This window comes from Camelus dromedarius, chromosome 27 (assembly GCF_036321535.1).
Source record: "Camelus dromedarius isolate mCamDro1 chromosome 27, mCamDro1.pat, whole genome shotgun sequence".
Classification (NCBI taxonomy): domain Eukaryota; kingdom Metazoa; phylum Chordata; class Mammalia; order Artiodactyla; family Camelidae; genus Camelus; species Camelus dromedarius.
This window is the reverse complement of record NC_087462.1, coordinates 5865087-5880812: the sequence shown is the minus strand read 5'-3', so window position 1 is coordinate 5880812 and position 15726 is coordinate 5865087. Positions and strand designations below refer to the sequence as shown.

At 51.4% G+C, this 15726-nt stretch overlaps 1 protein-coding gene across 2 annotated transcripts; it reads right to left on the bottom strand.

The window, feature by feature from the left end:
- Positions 1-7148: 7148 nt before the first annotated feature.
- SPC24 (SPC24 component of NDC80 kinetochore complex) lies at positions 7149-12127 on the bottom strand. Of its 2 annotated transcripts, XM_064480270.1 has the most exons (5): positions 11960-12127; positions 8604-8760; positions 8359-8454; positions 8173-8249; positions 7149-7370 (listed from the first exon to the last, which is right to left on the bottom strand). In XM_064480270.1, the coding sequence occupies exons 1-5, from the start codon at positions 12117-12119 to the stop codon at positions 7264-7266; spliced, it is 597 nt and encodes a 198-aa protein (XP_064336340.1). In that variant the 5' UTR covers positions 12120-12127; the 3' UTR covers positions 7149-7263. The 2 variants fall into 2 exon arrangements, with proteins under 2 accessions (XP_064336340.1, XP_031293085.2); XM_031437225.2 differs by lacking the exons at positions 7149-7370; positions 8173-8249 and having other exon boundaries at positions 8355-8463; positions 8616-8760.
- Between the last annotated feature and the right edge of the window lie 3599 nt (positions 12128-15726).

Sequence of the window (15726 nt, the reverse complement as noted above, 5' to 3'; positions counted from 1 at the left end):
GGAGACGGATCTGGAAAGAGAACATTTCCCCAGAGCCCTGAGCCGGGGTTTTGCTAAATTTCCTGCTTGTTCATTCATTCAGCAAGCATTTATTGGGCGCCTGTTGTGCGCCAGGTCCTGTTCCAGGTGTGTGGGATACTGCAGTGAATAAAAGTCCCCTTCCTCAAGGGGGGACACTTTAGAAGGAAAAATGGATATCCCAAAAGAATTTTTTAGAAGAATATTAAACAGGATGATGGGACAGAGAAGTGATTGGCAGGGGGCTCTTTTATTTCTGGGGAGTATCAGGGAAGGATTGCCAAGGAGGTGACATCTGAGCTGAGCCCAGGAGAGTAAGAACCGGCCGTGTGAGGATCTGGGAGGAAAGAGTGACGGGCCGAGATCCCCTCACTGGGCTCCATCAACACAGTGATGTTTCTGAAGGACCCTTCCCTTCAGAGCCCCTGCAGTGGTTGGCATGAGGACCTCTTAAGCAACAAGACAAAGGACTGAACTGAAACTATTAAATTCACTGCTAAGATATAAAATAGATTTCACAACACAAAGCCAAATAATCTTAAGTTTGGGCGAATTTGGCTTCATTGTGGTAACATTTGGCCAAGTACATGGGCTGTAGTCCACCTGCACCCCCTTTCTCTTGTGCACCCCAGCTTTGCCTGAGCCTGGGCCTTGAGGGCATTTCAGACCCCCACCTTAGGGCTTGGCAGTCAAACCACAAATCGTACTGGCATGTCAACTGGGGTGCAGTCAGGAACACAGCAGGTCATTGGATAGAAAAAAACATAGAGGAAAACACAGGCAGAACACCCTTGGACATAAATCGCAGCAATAGTTTTTCAACCAGCTCCTGAAGTAATGGAAATAGAAGCAAAAATAAACAAATGGGATCTAATTAAAAGCTTTTGCACAGCTAAGGATTCCATCAACAAAATGAAAAGACAACTTACAGAATGGGAGAAAGTATTTGCAAATGATGCGACCGACAAGGGATTAATTTCCAAGATATACAAACAAACAGCTCACATACCTTAATATCAAAAAAACAAGCAGTCCAATAAAAAAACAGGCAGAAGACCTAAGCAGATATTTCCCCAAAGAAGGCAGACAGATGGCCAACAAGTACGTGAAAAGATCCTCAACATCACTAATTGTTAGAGAAATACAAATCAAAACCACAATGAGATATCTCCTCACACCAGCCAGATGGCCACCATTAAAAAGTCCACAGATGACACATGCAGGAGAGGGTGTGGAAAAAAGGAAACCCCTACACTGTTGGTGGGAATGTAAATTGGTGCAGCCACTACGGAGGACAGTATGGAGATTCCTTAGAAAACTAAAAGACATTGAAACAATCCAAATGTCCATCAACAGATGACTGGATAAAGAATACACACACACACACACACACACACACACACACACACACACACACACACACACACACACACAGTGGACTACTACTCAGTCATAAAAAAGAATCAAATAATGCCATTTGCAGCAACATGGATGGACCTGGAGATTGTCATTCTAAGTAAAATAAGCCAGAAAGAGAAAGAAAAATATCATATGATATTGCTTATATGTCAAATCTAAAAAAGACACAAATGAACTACTTATTATTTATAACTTAGATGGCTGATTTCTTTTTTTTTTAACATTTTTTATTGAGTTATAGTCATTTTAGATGGCTGATTTCTTGAACATGAGTAAGCACACTTGGCTGTCCTTTACGATTGGATTACTGCATTGTTGATTCTTATTTTGTGGTTGGCTTTATTTCTTTGGTAACTATGTAAGATTAAAAAGTTAAATCTCTAAACCGTCTTCCAGGCCCCCCTCCCGCCAGCGCCCCCCATAGGCTGAACTCAGCAGGACCTGGGAAACGGGGTCCCTGCCTTACAGGCTGGACTGAGGGAGGGCAGGGGGTATCCAGGAGCAGGGGACCCGGAGTGTCGGGGCAGCAGGTGGGAAAGAACACCCACTGGGCCAGGCTGCCTGTGCTGAGTTGAGTGACCTTGGGCCCATCAGAGCCTCAGTTTCCCCAACAGAAAATGAGGCCAAAGCTGATCCCCCCAACACTGTGGGCTCCGTGGGCGCCGGGCGCTGTGGTCACTGTTATCTTCCCTGTGTCCACAGGGTGGCACTTCCTTCCTTCCTTCCGCCTTTTGTCTTGGGAAGGTTCCAAAACGCCTCTGGGGGCGAAAGCTGAGCAGACCGCACAGGAAGCGGCCAGGGCCGGCTCGATAATTGGTTGATTGACTGACTCCATGCTCAGCCGTGTGGCTAACGGGACAAATGAGCCTGAATGGCCGGGCACGCGGAAGGGGCCCGGAGGTGGCTGAGGGCGCCCAGGGGAGGGTGGGCAGGACTGGGGGGGTCCCTGGGCTGAGGGAGTGCCTGGGAGAGGCCGGAGGTGATGGAAATTTCTGGTCTCTGGCCTGGGCAGTTTTCTGTGAAGGGAGTAAGTAGTTCTTGAAATTCTTCCTCAGACGCCCCCACGGCGGCACTGAGTGTGACACAGACACGCGGGATGAGAGCTTTGGGACAAATATGAGCAAATGCTCTTGGGGATTAACTCTTCTGCTCCTCGAGGTGGCCGCCTAAGGAGGGGGCAGGCCCAGAGCCATTTCACAGATGGGCAAGGGGAGACTGGGGTCACTGGCTCAGCTCCTTCAGCTCCTGATGAGACCCCGACGCCCTCCCTTTGCGTTTCTCCACCAGCAGCCCGAGGGGTGGAGGGGGTGTGCCGTCTCTGGACTCACACGGGGTCCCCTAGGGAAGGGTGTGGATGTCACCTGGGTAAGATGCACCAGGCAGCTGGCCGGCCACTTGGAGCTAGTCTGTGGGCTCGGCACTCCCAGAGGGGTGGGGGGCAGATTGGAGTTTGGGGGCTGCCATCCCCAAGGACAGGGCAAGGGCAGGCAGCCCTGAGCGCCCCTCTCCGCGGGCTGGACAGCTCTGGCCAGGACCGGCTGGGTGGTGGGAGGAAGCTGCTCCCCCAGGCCTGACGCCCCAACTCGTGTTCTCTGCTGCCTCCCACTCCGGCCCCCACCCCGGCATCCGAAACCACAGCTGCCTGTGGTGAGTCAGGCTGGAGCCTGAGGGGCTGAGCCCAGGTCCGAGGGAGGGAAGGAAGGAGGGGGGAGGGGTGTTCCCAATGCTGGTCCCTCCCCCACAGTGGGGGTCAGTGCCCTCCTGCTCCCCCAGGAAGTGAATTCCCTCAATGATGAAGGGAGGAGAGAGCTGGCTAAGTGTTGCGAGTATGCGCACTGGTCACATCACCCACCCCACTGAGCAGGGCCGTGAATTAGGGGGGGGGAGTGGAGGCTGGTCAGGGAACAGCCCCCAGGACTCCTGGGTCCAGTCCAGCCTCCCCTCCAGGCAGCTCAGGTTTCAGCACTGATTTCTGCCCTCGGTGGAGGGGCTCCACCCTCCCCAGCACAGCTGCTCTGCTTACCCCGGCCTCCGCTCCCACGCTTGCGCCAGGGATGGAGGCAGGGAGCTTGGAGGTTGACAATGAGACCAGCCCCCAGTCGGCTGGCCTCCTGCACCATGACCTGTGTCAAGAGACCAACATCAGGCTCCTCTTTCCCAAGCCCCAACTCTGGGCCCCTCCTGGAATCTGAAAATCCTCCCTGTGCCTCACTTGTGGACTGCAGGCCTGGCGTGATCCAGCCCCATGGCCGCACGGTTCCCTCCACCCTGGCCTCTTTGCTGTCCCTGAACACCTGCCTTTGCACTTGCTGTTCCTTCTGCGTGGATCACTGTCTCCACACTTTTGTTCCCTAGGAGCTTAGGTCTGTCTGGGCTCAAATGACTCCTCCCCTGAAACAGTGACAGCTATACATTAACTGAGATGAACTCAGTCGTAGGTCGGGGTTAAGAGCACAAGCTGTGGATCCTCATTAGCTGCGAAAACTTCCACAAATAGCTTGCTGTCTCTGTGGCTCAGTTTCGTCACCTGTAAGGGCACACGGAGCCAGCACAGCACCTGCTCAAGACCTCCACTGGAGTGTGGCTTCCTGGAAGGGGGCCTGGCAGTTCACAGAAGCCCAGGGTACACTTTTGACTCAGTTGGGGAGGCCACCAGGAGGTCCTGGGGCCTCCCTGAGGGTGAACCAAATACCACAGTGTCGATGCCCCGGGGCCAGTCCTCCCAGCCTTGGCCCACCAAGCTTTATGGGGGTCCAGCCTCTCGACTCCACATACCCTTGGCAATATCCCCCAGGAACACCAATTATAAGCCAGGTTGGCTGGGTATGTGGATATCTGACCCACAATCACTGATCAGTAGCGACTTTAAGCGTCTAGACCTCAGCCTGCTCCACTGCCCCGTAGGGCTCCACTTTCTAGCTGGGTGACCTTGGATGAGGGGCAGGCACTTAGGCCACTTCTCATCTGAAAAGCCACAATGTTCCTCCAGAGACCCTGGGGCCCCACTGCCAGGTTCAGCTTCCCAGGGTGTCACTATCCTGTGACCATGCTGTGCCTCAGTTTCCCCACCTGTAAAATGGATACTCCTGACCAGCTTGGGATGGCGCTGGCCTGAGGAGGTGGAGGAGGAGGAACGAGGTGGGGTGCGGCGTCAAGTCAGTTCTGCGGGCACATGGCTCCAGTTCCCCACTCCCTGGTCTGGGGACTCATCCTGCTCCCACCTCCACGGGGCTTGGCCAGGCGCTCAGTGTGCCTCTGGCTGGCCTCCAGAATTCGGGAAAGAGTTGGTGGCTGCCAATGTGCCGGCTCTCAGAGGGAGAACGGGCAGGGGGGGAGGCAGGGGTGTGGGCTGGAGGCCGTGGGCCGAGGCTGTCCGGGCGTCCGGCCAGCGCCGGGCAGTGAGTCAGGGCCCAGGCATGCGACGGGCCAGGGCCTCTCCCGGCCCCTGTGAGCTCAGGCACCTCCCTGAGCCCGCCTGCCGGGGCCCCACGGGGCTGCGTTCCTCACCCACTTGCTCACTCCCTGGGCCTGTCATGGGGGCTGCTTGGGGAGACGGGGACACAGGAGCCTGGGTTCATGCAGCCTCCCTCAAGCGACCTTCCTCATCTTGGGGAAACTGAGCTCCAGGCAGGCAACGCCTCCGGGGCCCCTCCCAGAACAAAGTGGGGTGTCTGCTTGGGCTGGGAAGCCGGCCCAGGGCACAGATAAGTGCGCCTGCCCCCCAGCACCTGCATTCTCTCCCAGGACCCTGTGCCCGTAAGTCTGTTTAACTAGAGGGAAACACGTCTCTCCGTCCCCAGTCCCCCAGGACCCGTGGCTGGGCTGGGTCTACTCAGGGCGGGAGGCCTCCTGGCACCTTCACTCATGCAGGGGAACAGGTGCAGTCCAGCTGTGTCAGCAGGAACAGCCACCAGGGTGACAGCGGCTCCTTCGCTGGCCTTGGCTGAAGACTGGTTCCTGGCTGAGGCTGCAAGTCCTGCGAGTGGTCCACCAGCGCTGTCACAACAGGGGTGAGCTCCTGGCATCTGGAGGGCGGAGGCAGGGGTGACGCCACCTGTCCCACCATGTCCAGGACAGCCCCCTCCGGAGAGAGTGACCTGGTCCCAGGTTGAGGCAGGAAAGCCCTGGTCCAGGTCCAGTCTTTCGCCCTTCAGAGGCCAAGGGTACAAATGAAGGGCTCTGCTTCTTTTTTACATCATAAAAAACTCCGCCAACTTTGAAAGTGAAAACAGCCCAGGAGGGCTTATGTGAACATTTCCTTGAATATGTAAAGCCAGGCCCTCAGCACGAAGGCAGGGCCTCTGAAGTTCTTCTGGGAATCTTTCTCTGTGAGCTGAGTGGCCTGGGGTTTCTTACATTTCAAGGAAACCAACAACCCCCTTTTTTGGGTCTATTTCCTGGAGCCCGACAGGTAGGACTCCTTGACCTAGTCCTCCGAGGGTCACCGGAAGGGACTGTTTTTAGTGCCCACTTAATGTACTCAGGTGCTGCTAGAACTTAATGTTACCTCTGCCTAGAGTGTTCCTCTCTGATTAAGAAATACTAATTGTACGTATTGTAAACAATTAAGTCATACAGGGGTGCACAAAACCCAGAGGTTCATGTAACTAACAAATCTACTGGCTTCAGGCAAAGCTGTATCCAGGAGGTACCTGATATCAAAGGGACCCTACTTCTCACTCTCTACCCCCAGGCAGGCTGGCAGACAAGCTCCGCACTCTTAGTAGTACCTCAGTCACTGAGGATGGGGGTTAGGTGAGCACACTGATTGGCTAGCTCAGGCCTGGGCTGCATGCTGAATCAGTTAGGATTTACTTTAGCTGTTTGTGATAGAAAAACCAAAATAACAATTCCTCACCCCCAAAGTCCAGGATAGTTACCTGGCTCCATCATCAGGGAATCAAGCTCCCATCATACCTAGAGGATTACACCCTTCAAGCGTGGCAACATAGCTGCCAGGGCTCCAGCCACCACATCCAAATTCCAGAAGACAAAGGGGAGGGGAAAGGGTATATGCCCTTGCCTTTTAAGGATCTTCCTACAAGTCTCACACAACACTTCCTTTTATACTTCACTGTCCGAAACTTAGCTGCAAGGGAGGCTGGGAAATGTTGTATTTTGACCTGGCAGCTAAAAGGATTCCCTTACTAAGGGTGGATGGGAGAATGGCTACTAGGGAGGCAACCAGTGGTCTCTGACACGCAGCCCATCCTGGAGCAGGGATGGGTCCATGTACATCGCATAATGTAATCTCTTCACGACTGACTCGTCCCTTCAAGTTTCAGCACAAACGCTGCCCTCATCCTCTGGGAAGCAGACCTCCTCCCCAGCCAGGGCCCCACAGCACTGTGGACTCTCTCTAGCTCAAGGGTGGCATCTGATCACTTTTGACTCCTCCCCTGGCTGAAGGGATCTGTCACCTTCATCTTGTCTTGGGCACCCAGCACAGTTCTGGGCACACATTGGCACTCAGAGTGGGAACTCGGAATGAATAAGGACCAAACTTGAATAACAGATGACAAACACCTGGAATTTGTCATCGGATACTGCAGTGCCATTTGCATGTGTGGTCAAGATGTGAAGTCACCGGCCTGATATGGTTCAGTCAGTCTCTGATTACCTAGCCAAGGCCAGTCTAGCATCTGAGGCCAAAAATCAAGATGGGGGAAAGGGAAATCCAGTAAAAAAAAAAAAAAAAAAAAAAAAAAAAGTCATTTATGTGTAAACATTTAATTTTAAGCTGATCTCACCACTGAGGCACTGACCACCCACCACGGCTGACTCTCACTGTGTGGGATTATAAGACACAGTCCAAGAGGCTTCTCTCTACCACTCCGCGTCCACCAAGCTCCAGAGATAGTCGCTGATGAATTTCTTGGAGAGCTGGGTGCCGTCCAGGTGGATGGGCTGGGCGACGCTGGGGCCGTGATGTACTTAGGGCATGACGTAAGGAAACCTGGCACACACAGCCCTCCCCCTCGACAAAAGGGTACTGGCTTTACATTTTTACTATGAAGCTATTTAGAGACTGAAACACATTTTCATGAACAAAAAGTAAAATTCTGATCACGCATTGCCCTTTAAAAAAAACTGTGGTAAAATACATATAACACTATATAGTTAACATCTTAAACATTTTAGTGTCCATTTCAGTGGCATTAAGCACATTCACGTTGCTGCGCAACCATCACCACCATCCACCTCCAGGACTCTTTTCATCTTGTGAAACAGAAACTCTGTCCCCATTAAACACTGCCTCCCCCAGACCCTGATAATCACAGTCCTACTTTGTCTCCAGGAATTTGACTCCCCTAGGGACCTCATGTAGGTGGAATCACACAGTATTGACTTCTTCTGTCTGGTTTACTTCACTCAGCATATTATGTTCCGGGTTCACCCATGTAAGAGAGTATGGGCCAGATTTCTTTCCTTTTTAAGAGTGAATAATATTCCACTATATGGATGGACCATATTCTGTTTATCTGGTCATTTGCTGATGGACACTGGGGCTGCCTCCACCTTTTGGCTACTGTGAATGGTGCCAAACGTGGGTGAACATGGGTGTACGAACATCTGTTCAAGTTCCTGCTTTCAATTCTTTCATGTGCCTACCAGAAGTGAACTGCTGGGTCATAAGGTAATTCTGTCTAATTTTTCAGGGCCTGCCATAGCGTCTGTACCATTTAACATTCCCACCAACAGTGCACAGGGTTCCACTTTCTCCACAAAGGATACTGCCTTTGATCATCCCCGGCTCACACTCATAATCCCACTCGATTTTACTAATTCGGCGATAAAGTTGAGCCACATACCTATGCAAGAAGACAAGAGAGAGAGAAAAGGAAGTTACTCCAGCACCAACTCCAGCAAAGAGCTGCAGGCTGTACACACACACACTCACACCGCGTTCGGTGGACCTACACGGCTGAAGGGATGGTGACTGTAGTGTCTTCATCAACCTCCCTCTCCTGTCTTTCAAGATCGGCCTCGATCTCCTTGAGCTCCTCCAGCTCTCTGCTGAGCTGAGTAAGGCAGGCAGTTAAGGACCCCTTGCTTTGGAAGGAGGGCTGGGCTGCCCACATGCTAACACCAACCACCTCGGGGCTGGGGCCGCTGGTTCCAAGCACCTCCCAGGCGAGGCTGGGGCCCAGCGGTTCCGCAAACACAGGAAAGGATATAGGAGGCTGGCCTTCAGATGGGTGTCCTCCTCGCTGGCCCTCTGAAGCTCAGCTTCAAGCTGCTGCAGCTCGGTGCCACCCTGGTGCGCCTGCTCCTTTGCGTCAAGAAGGCTCTGGGCCACCTCTTTCTCCGCAGCAAGGATCTCTGCAGGACGGGGAGAAGTCTGTGCCCCTCAACTCGGGCTCCTTAGGAGAGCCTCGGACGGAGGCGGTTCATTGGCCTGTGGCCTCAACGCCCATCTATGGCCATGTTCTCACTTCTATCTGTAGCTCCCGAACCCATCACCCTATTTCCAAATGCCCACCAAGGGCGCCCCCCTGGACCTGGTGTAAGTGCTTCCCATTTCACCAAATCACACTTGAATCCACCCAAAATAATAAAGTCTGGTCCTTCTTTGCATATGTCTTAATTTATGATGCCACTCTCGACTCTGTTGCCTGAGCAACCAGCCCGGGACTCACTATCCACATCCAGTTAACCATCCTGCCTGGTGGGTCCCTCCTCCCTCGCGCAGGTCCTTTATCCCTCCAGGACCACCCAACTGCCTCCCTGTCGTGCCCCTCCTTGGTCTCTACAGTTGCCAATCCTTTCTGCTATCTGTCTTCAGAGCTGCTGCATTAGAGGCCAAATGTTAAATTACTCCCCTGCTCAAAGACCCCCCCATAGCTCCCCAGTGTCTCCAGGATAAGGTCCAGGTTTCTTTGGGCATCTTCACCATCCCTGCCAACCTCCTTTCTCCCTGTTTTTTGCCCCCACCAGGTGCTTTTCCCTCCACTCTGGCTGCAAAAATGCCTCATCATTCTGCAAACATGCCACATTTTTTTCCTGGGCCTCTGTCTGCTTGTCCTCCAAGGATGCCCCAGTGTCCCTGCCCATGGGGCACACCCATTCCCGGCCTTCAAGGCCTCCTGGGTAAAGCCCGACACTCTCCTCTCTTTCCTGGGGTGAGACTGTGCTTCCAGGACAGCCTCTATCACCCCAAACTATTTATTCCTTGTATTTCTTCTTCGAAGCAGAGATTGCATCTTAAATTCACCACATTATTGCCAGCACCTACACAGAATAAACACATTTTGAACAAAACATCCAAAAAGATCAAAAACACCTGAAGGAGGTTGCTGTGTTCCTGCCCAGAGTCAGAGAAACCTGCCAACTCAGAAAAGGCACAGATGAAAATGCTTCCCAAAGGGCCGGAGTTTAAGTGCTTACAAACTTTAAGTTAATTTTTAGTCAAAGTATTACATGTATATGGTTATGAAAATTTACACACACACACACACACTTGCACACACCCCTCTCTAAGTCTCTCCATCCTCTGAAGCAGCCACTTTCAACTCTTCACTGTTTTCTCTGGCACCGACCTTCATATTTCTAAATAATTTGCTTATGCTGCTATTTCTTGATTTGTCTGAGTTGGATGGTGCCTGCTGATTTCCTGTTAGGAGAGCTGAGGGCCTGGCTTTTCTTACGCAGCCTTTCTGCCCTTTCTCTACTCACCCTCCGAACAGCAACTGAGTCTCCTTGGACCCTCCCTGGGGGTGAGCTCTTCCCCATGGATATTCGTTATAAGCCGTCTTCACCAGAGTGTGTGCTAAGTGCCACGAGCGACCGGGAGCCCTAACACCTGACCCCCTTTGAGAGGCGACGAGCAGATGCCCGAAGAGGTTCAGTGACTTGTCTACAGCACCTAGCTCCGAAGCCGGGATCTGAACTCGATCCTTTTGATGGAAGCCCCAGCTCCCTGGAACACAGACTCTTGTCTCCTTGCCCCGAATCCATGTGTTCTGCTGAAACCCAGACAGGCTGGGCTATGCTGATCTTCTCCCCAACTATCAATGGAGGGGGAGTTAATGGAGGGGGAGAGGAGGAAAGAAACAATAGGGAAGGAGGGAGGAGGGGGAGGAAAGAGCAGAAGACTCAGACCAGGGCATCCGTCATGCTTAGACTAATATCCAAACTCCTGGGGGCTCACAGGTCTGGCAGGGTCTGGTTGCTGCCAACCCAGCTTCTACTACTTTCTCTTGGGTCTCCAGGCTCCTTTTCACCTGACCTTTGTCTTTGCAGTTCCCTCTGCCAGGAACTCTCCTCCCCAGTCATCCGATGGCTAGCTCCTAGGCCATTCAAGTCTCAACCCAAACGGCACTCATAAAGTATAACTGTAAAAAGGCATTACAGCCGCCTGGCACTGAAACTGCGGTGGAAAACTAAATGACAGTTCCTCAAGAAATTAAATATCAAATTACCATCTGATCCAGCGTTTCCACTTCTGGTAAAATACAAAAAAGAATAGACAGCAGGGACTCGAAGAGATATTTGTACACTCATGTTCATAGCAGCATTATTCACAATAGCCAAGGGGTGGAAGTAACCCAAGTGTCCACTGACGGATGAATGGATAAACAAAATGTGGTGAGTCCGTACAATGGAATACTGGAGAAGGATGGTGGTGATGGTTGCAGAACATTGTGAATGTACTTCATGCTACTGAACATTTAAAAAGAGTGAAAATGGTAAATCCTACATTATGTCAATTTTATCACAATAAAAAAAAGTTTCTAGCCTTAAAAAAAACCCCTTAAGCTGAGAAAAGCTGCAACAAGGGCCCCGCCCTTCTTCAAAGGCAGTGTTGTGCAAGGATCAACATCCACGAATCTCACTTTGATCCATCAAGAGGTGCTATCGGCAGCCCCATTTCACAGATGAGGAAACTGAGGCTTGAGAAGGAAGCCACTGGGCTGGGACCACAGGGCTCATGAGTTAACAGCTGAAATCCTTAGCCCATCACTTTCTGACATTCATTTCTCTTGTTTATCTTCAGTCCTTGCCCCACCAGCATATCAGCTCCTCCCACCAAGGGATTTTTGTCTGTTTTGTTCCCTGCTGTCACCCCAGGGCAGGCACTATGCCTAGACACAGCAGGTGCTCAATAAAACATCTGACCAACCTCAGCAGGAAGATGCAGACTATTGTTACAATTTTATGGGAAACAGAGGCACTGAGAGATTAAGTAAATCACCTCAAATCTCACAGCTGGGAAGTGGGGGTGCTAGGATTCCAATCCCGTGCTTTGAGGACACATGAATCCCAATTCAAACGCCAAGTCCACCAGCTCCTGCTCACAGAGCGCTCAGAACTGGGCCGGATCTGCGAGATCCTATATTCACTACTAAACCCCAGGAGGGTGAACTGCTGTCCTGAAGTCCATTTCACGAATGGCTCATTCGCCGGTCCCACGAGTTAACAGGATAGGGAATGGGGGCGCAGAAGAGGAGGGCAGTTTCGCGGCCTGCCAAGCCGCCCCTCCCATCACACGGGCCCCGGCCGCGCCCACCCCAGCCTTCACCTCGCAGCCGCTGGTCCGCGCCGTCTTGCGTCTCCAGCAGCCGCTCCACCACCTGCTCGTGGCGCCCCAGCAGCCGTCGTTGCTGCGCCTCGGCGCGGTTGGCGCCCAGCAGGCTCAGCAGCCCCTGGCTCACCTCCTCCATGTCGCGGAAGGCCGCCATGACTACGCCAGGATCAATCCCGCGCAAATTTAACTCCCCCGTTGCCCCGCCCCCTTCCCGCAGAGAACCGTTTCTATTGGGTTGACCCCACGTCAGTCATCAGTGGATGAGGCTGGCCACTTCGAGTCGAACCAGTGCGCCTGCGCCGGCTCCTCTGTCAGTATCTGCGCTGCCCAATCTGCGCAGGAAGGGGACGCCCCCCCACCCCGAAGCCTGCCTGATGCGCCTGCGCAGACTGAAAAAAAACGGCTGCAAGGGCTTTGAACTGCTGCCAAGTTTCTTCTCGGGTCCTCCTGCTGCGTGCAGGGCGGGATTCTAGGGGCGAGGCAGTGAGCTGCTTATTGTGGAGCTGACGTTCTGCGGTGTGTGTGTGGGATACTCAGAGTAAACATCATACAGAAGTAAATTCTCTAAGAAGCTGCGTAGCTAAATGGAGCCTGCCACCAGATTTATTGGGTTCCAATCCCAGATTTCCAGATTTGACAGTGTTACCCCCGGGCAAATTGCTTCATCCTTCTGTGCTTCTCTTTCCAACTTAGTGAAATAAGGGTCATCAGAGTGTCTACTTAAGACGTAGCGTGAGAGTTAAATGAGGGCATTGCCTGATATTCAGTACGTGCTATATAGGCGTTAAATAAGCGCTAGAACGCTAGTGGGTGAGGTGTCTAACTCTCACCGAACATCCTGTGTACGGAGTTAAAGTAGAGGAAAGACAAAATGTTCACTTTTGTGACCTGTTCCTCAAAGGGGGTGAAGAAATCAGCTCAGCGGGTCAGGACCAGCATTTTCTACAAAATACAACGGGGGAAAAATCAGTGCATTGTGTGAAGAAAGCTAGGTATTATTTTGGGAAACAAGGCTTTTGTCTACTGGCTGTGGTATTGTATTTTCCCCCAAAATGGCTACAGAAATTGTTCCAACTTTGCCACTCCCTGTCAAGAGGCAGACTCCAGTTCTTCTCTTGAACTTGAACAGAACTTTGTGCCACAAACAGATGTGGCAGAAGGGACAGTGTGTGACTAGATTAGAAATGAGGATACATTTTTGCCTGATGCTGGTTCACTCTCTCAATTTTAGGTTGCTAGTGCTTGGAGCCCAGCTTCCATGTTGTGAGGAAGCCCAAGCCACATGAAGAGTCTCCCACATAAGGTCCCAGCCAGAGCCAGCATCAACCACCAGGCAAGTAAGTGAGTGAGCATTGAGATGATTCCAGCCTCCAGCCTTTGAGCCATCCCAGCTTACACCAAAAGGAGCAGAGAGAGAGCTGTTCCCAGCAAGCCCGGGTTGAACTGCAGGTTTGTGAGCATGCTCAATGCTGTTGTTTAAAGCCAGTAATTTCGGGGGTAATTTGTTATGTGGCCATAACACCTGGATCACTGGATCACCTGTGAAATTTGTGTCTTGCCACAGGTTATGTAAAAAAAAAAATCATTGAAAGCCACTGCTCTAGTGGCAAGCCCTCCCAGTAAATAAGGAAATAAATGATCGGGATCATTTTAGACCTGCCATGAGGACGATAAAACAGGGTCATAGGAGAGTTGGGGAGGGATGACTTTAGGTTAGGTGGTCAGGGATGGACTTCCTGAGGAGGGGACAGATGAACTGGGATCTGAGTGATCGAAAACGTATTGAGAAACAAAGGACAAGGCAGAGGAAAGAGCACGTGCAAAGGCCCCTTGAGGTAGAGTAGTTTAATTTCTTTAAGGAATAGTGAGGAGGTTGGCATGGCCAGAGAGGACTGAGCAAGTGGTTTCACTGGGGTCCCAGAAGCTTTATTCTGGTGCAGTGGGGGGGGGGGCACTGGAAGGCGTTAAGCAGGGAAGAGCTACGGAGTGGATTGGCTCCAGATCTTCTGGAATCAAGAGAACTTGCCAACAAAACTGGATGTGCAGAATGAGGAAGAGGAAGAGGATGATGCTTCCTGGATGTTTGGCCCTGTTGGGTGGTGGTGGTGCTAGTGGCCAAAAGGGGCAGGAGCCAGTGGCCAGGAGCAGGTGAGGGGCTACATGAAATGAAAAGTCTGGCGACACTCCCAATGCCTGGAGCATGGCCACGTGGGACTTGCAAGAAGATGGTTGCTTGGCCGCATGAGTCTGGGCTGCAAATAGAAATCCGGACGTTGTCAGAGTGCAGCCATCAGATGGCCCTGGGGGGGAGTATGGAGAGAAAGAGGTCCAAGAACCAGGTTCAGAGACCCCCACCCCACCCCACCCCAATTGCAGACATTGGAGAAAAGAGAAGAAGCTGGTGAGACAGAAAAGGCACAGCCCAGGATGGAGGAGAGAAACTACAACAGAGACGTTAGGAAATGTGATTTTCACTGAACATCAGAGTCTGACAGCTCCCCAACCCCAGGCCCAGAGCTTATTGCCCTGAGGTAGTTTTTGCCAAGACCCAGGGGCTGCTCATGTTTTAATATTTTACAGGGGTCATGGAGCTGGGGACACCCTTAGGGCTTATATATTTAGTCTCCCTTGGGTCACAGATTCCTCTGAAATCTTTTTTTTTAAGCTTTTCTGTTTTTTTTTTTTTAATTGAATGTACTGGGGATTGCACCCAGGACCTGAAGCATGCTAAGCTCATGCTCTACACTGAGCTCTACCCTCTGCCCCCGACCTTGAGATCTAATGAAAGCAATGGGAGAGAATCTTCCTTGGAAAACGTACCCAACATCCATACATTTTTGGAATTTGTGCAGTTTTGGGGTTCAGGACCCCAGAAGGCCATCCTCAGATTTTCAGATTAAGAACCCCCCTGGTCCGGCCCGAGAGTGGCTAGCAGATGTCGAAGTGGTTGGGTATGAGGCTGGGTCCCCGGAATCGGCACTTATAACATCACTCACCCTCCTGAGGCTGAGCATTTGATGCTGAGATTACTCTGTCACCATTGGCTGTGTGACCTTTGGTAGCGGGCTCACCGTCTCTGTGCCTAAAGGCAGCGGGTTAACGTACAATGCTGAGTAAATGAGGAGATAAGACCATAGGTTCAGTTTCTGGCTCTGCAGTTTTTAACCTGTGACCTTGGCAAGTTCTTACCTTTCTAAGCCATGGGCTAATGATGGCTCTCCTATCAGCTGGGGTAGGATGTTCCCGTGATAGGCCGTTCCTGATTTCACAACCACAGCCTGACATATAAATGCTCCCTTCCAAAAGGCCACTTACCTCTTTTCCAAAAAACAAAGCAAAAACCACTCCCAGCCATTAGGATGGCTACTAATTTTTTTTTTTAATCAGAAAATAACAATTGTTGGTGAGGAGGTGGAGAAACTGGTTGGTGGGAATGGAAATTGGTACAGCTGCTATGGAAAAGAACACAGCTGTACCTTAAAAATACTAAAAATAGAAGGACCGTATGACCCCGCAATTTTACTTCTAGGTATAGACCCCCACCATTGAAAGCTGGGACTTGAAGAGATATTTGTACACCCAGCATTATTTACAACAGCCAAAAGGTGGAAGCAACCAAGTGTCCATTGATGGATGAATGGATAAACAAATGCAAACAGTGGAATATTACTCAATCTTTTTCTAAAAATTTTTCCTTTTTCATATATTTTTATTGTATTTATCATTATTTTCCCCCCTTAATGGAGCTACCCAGGACCCTG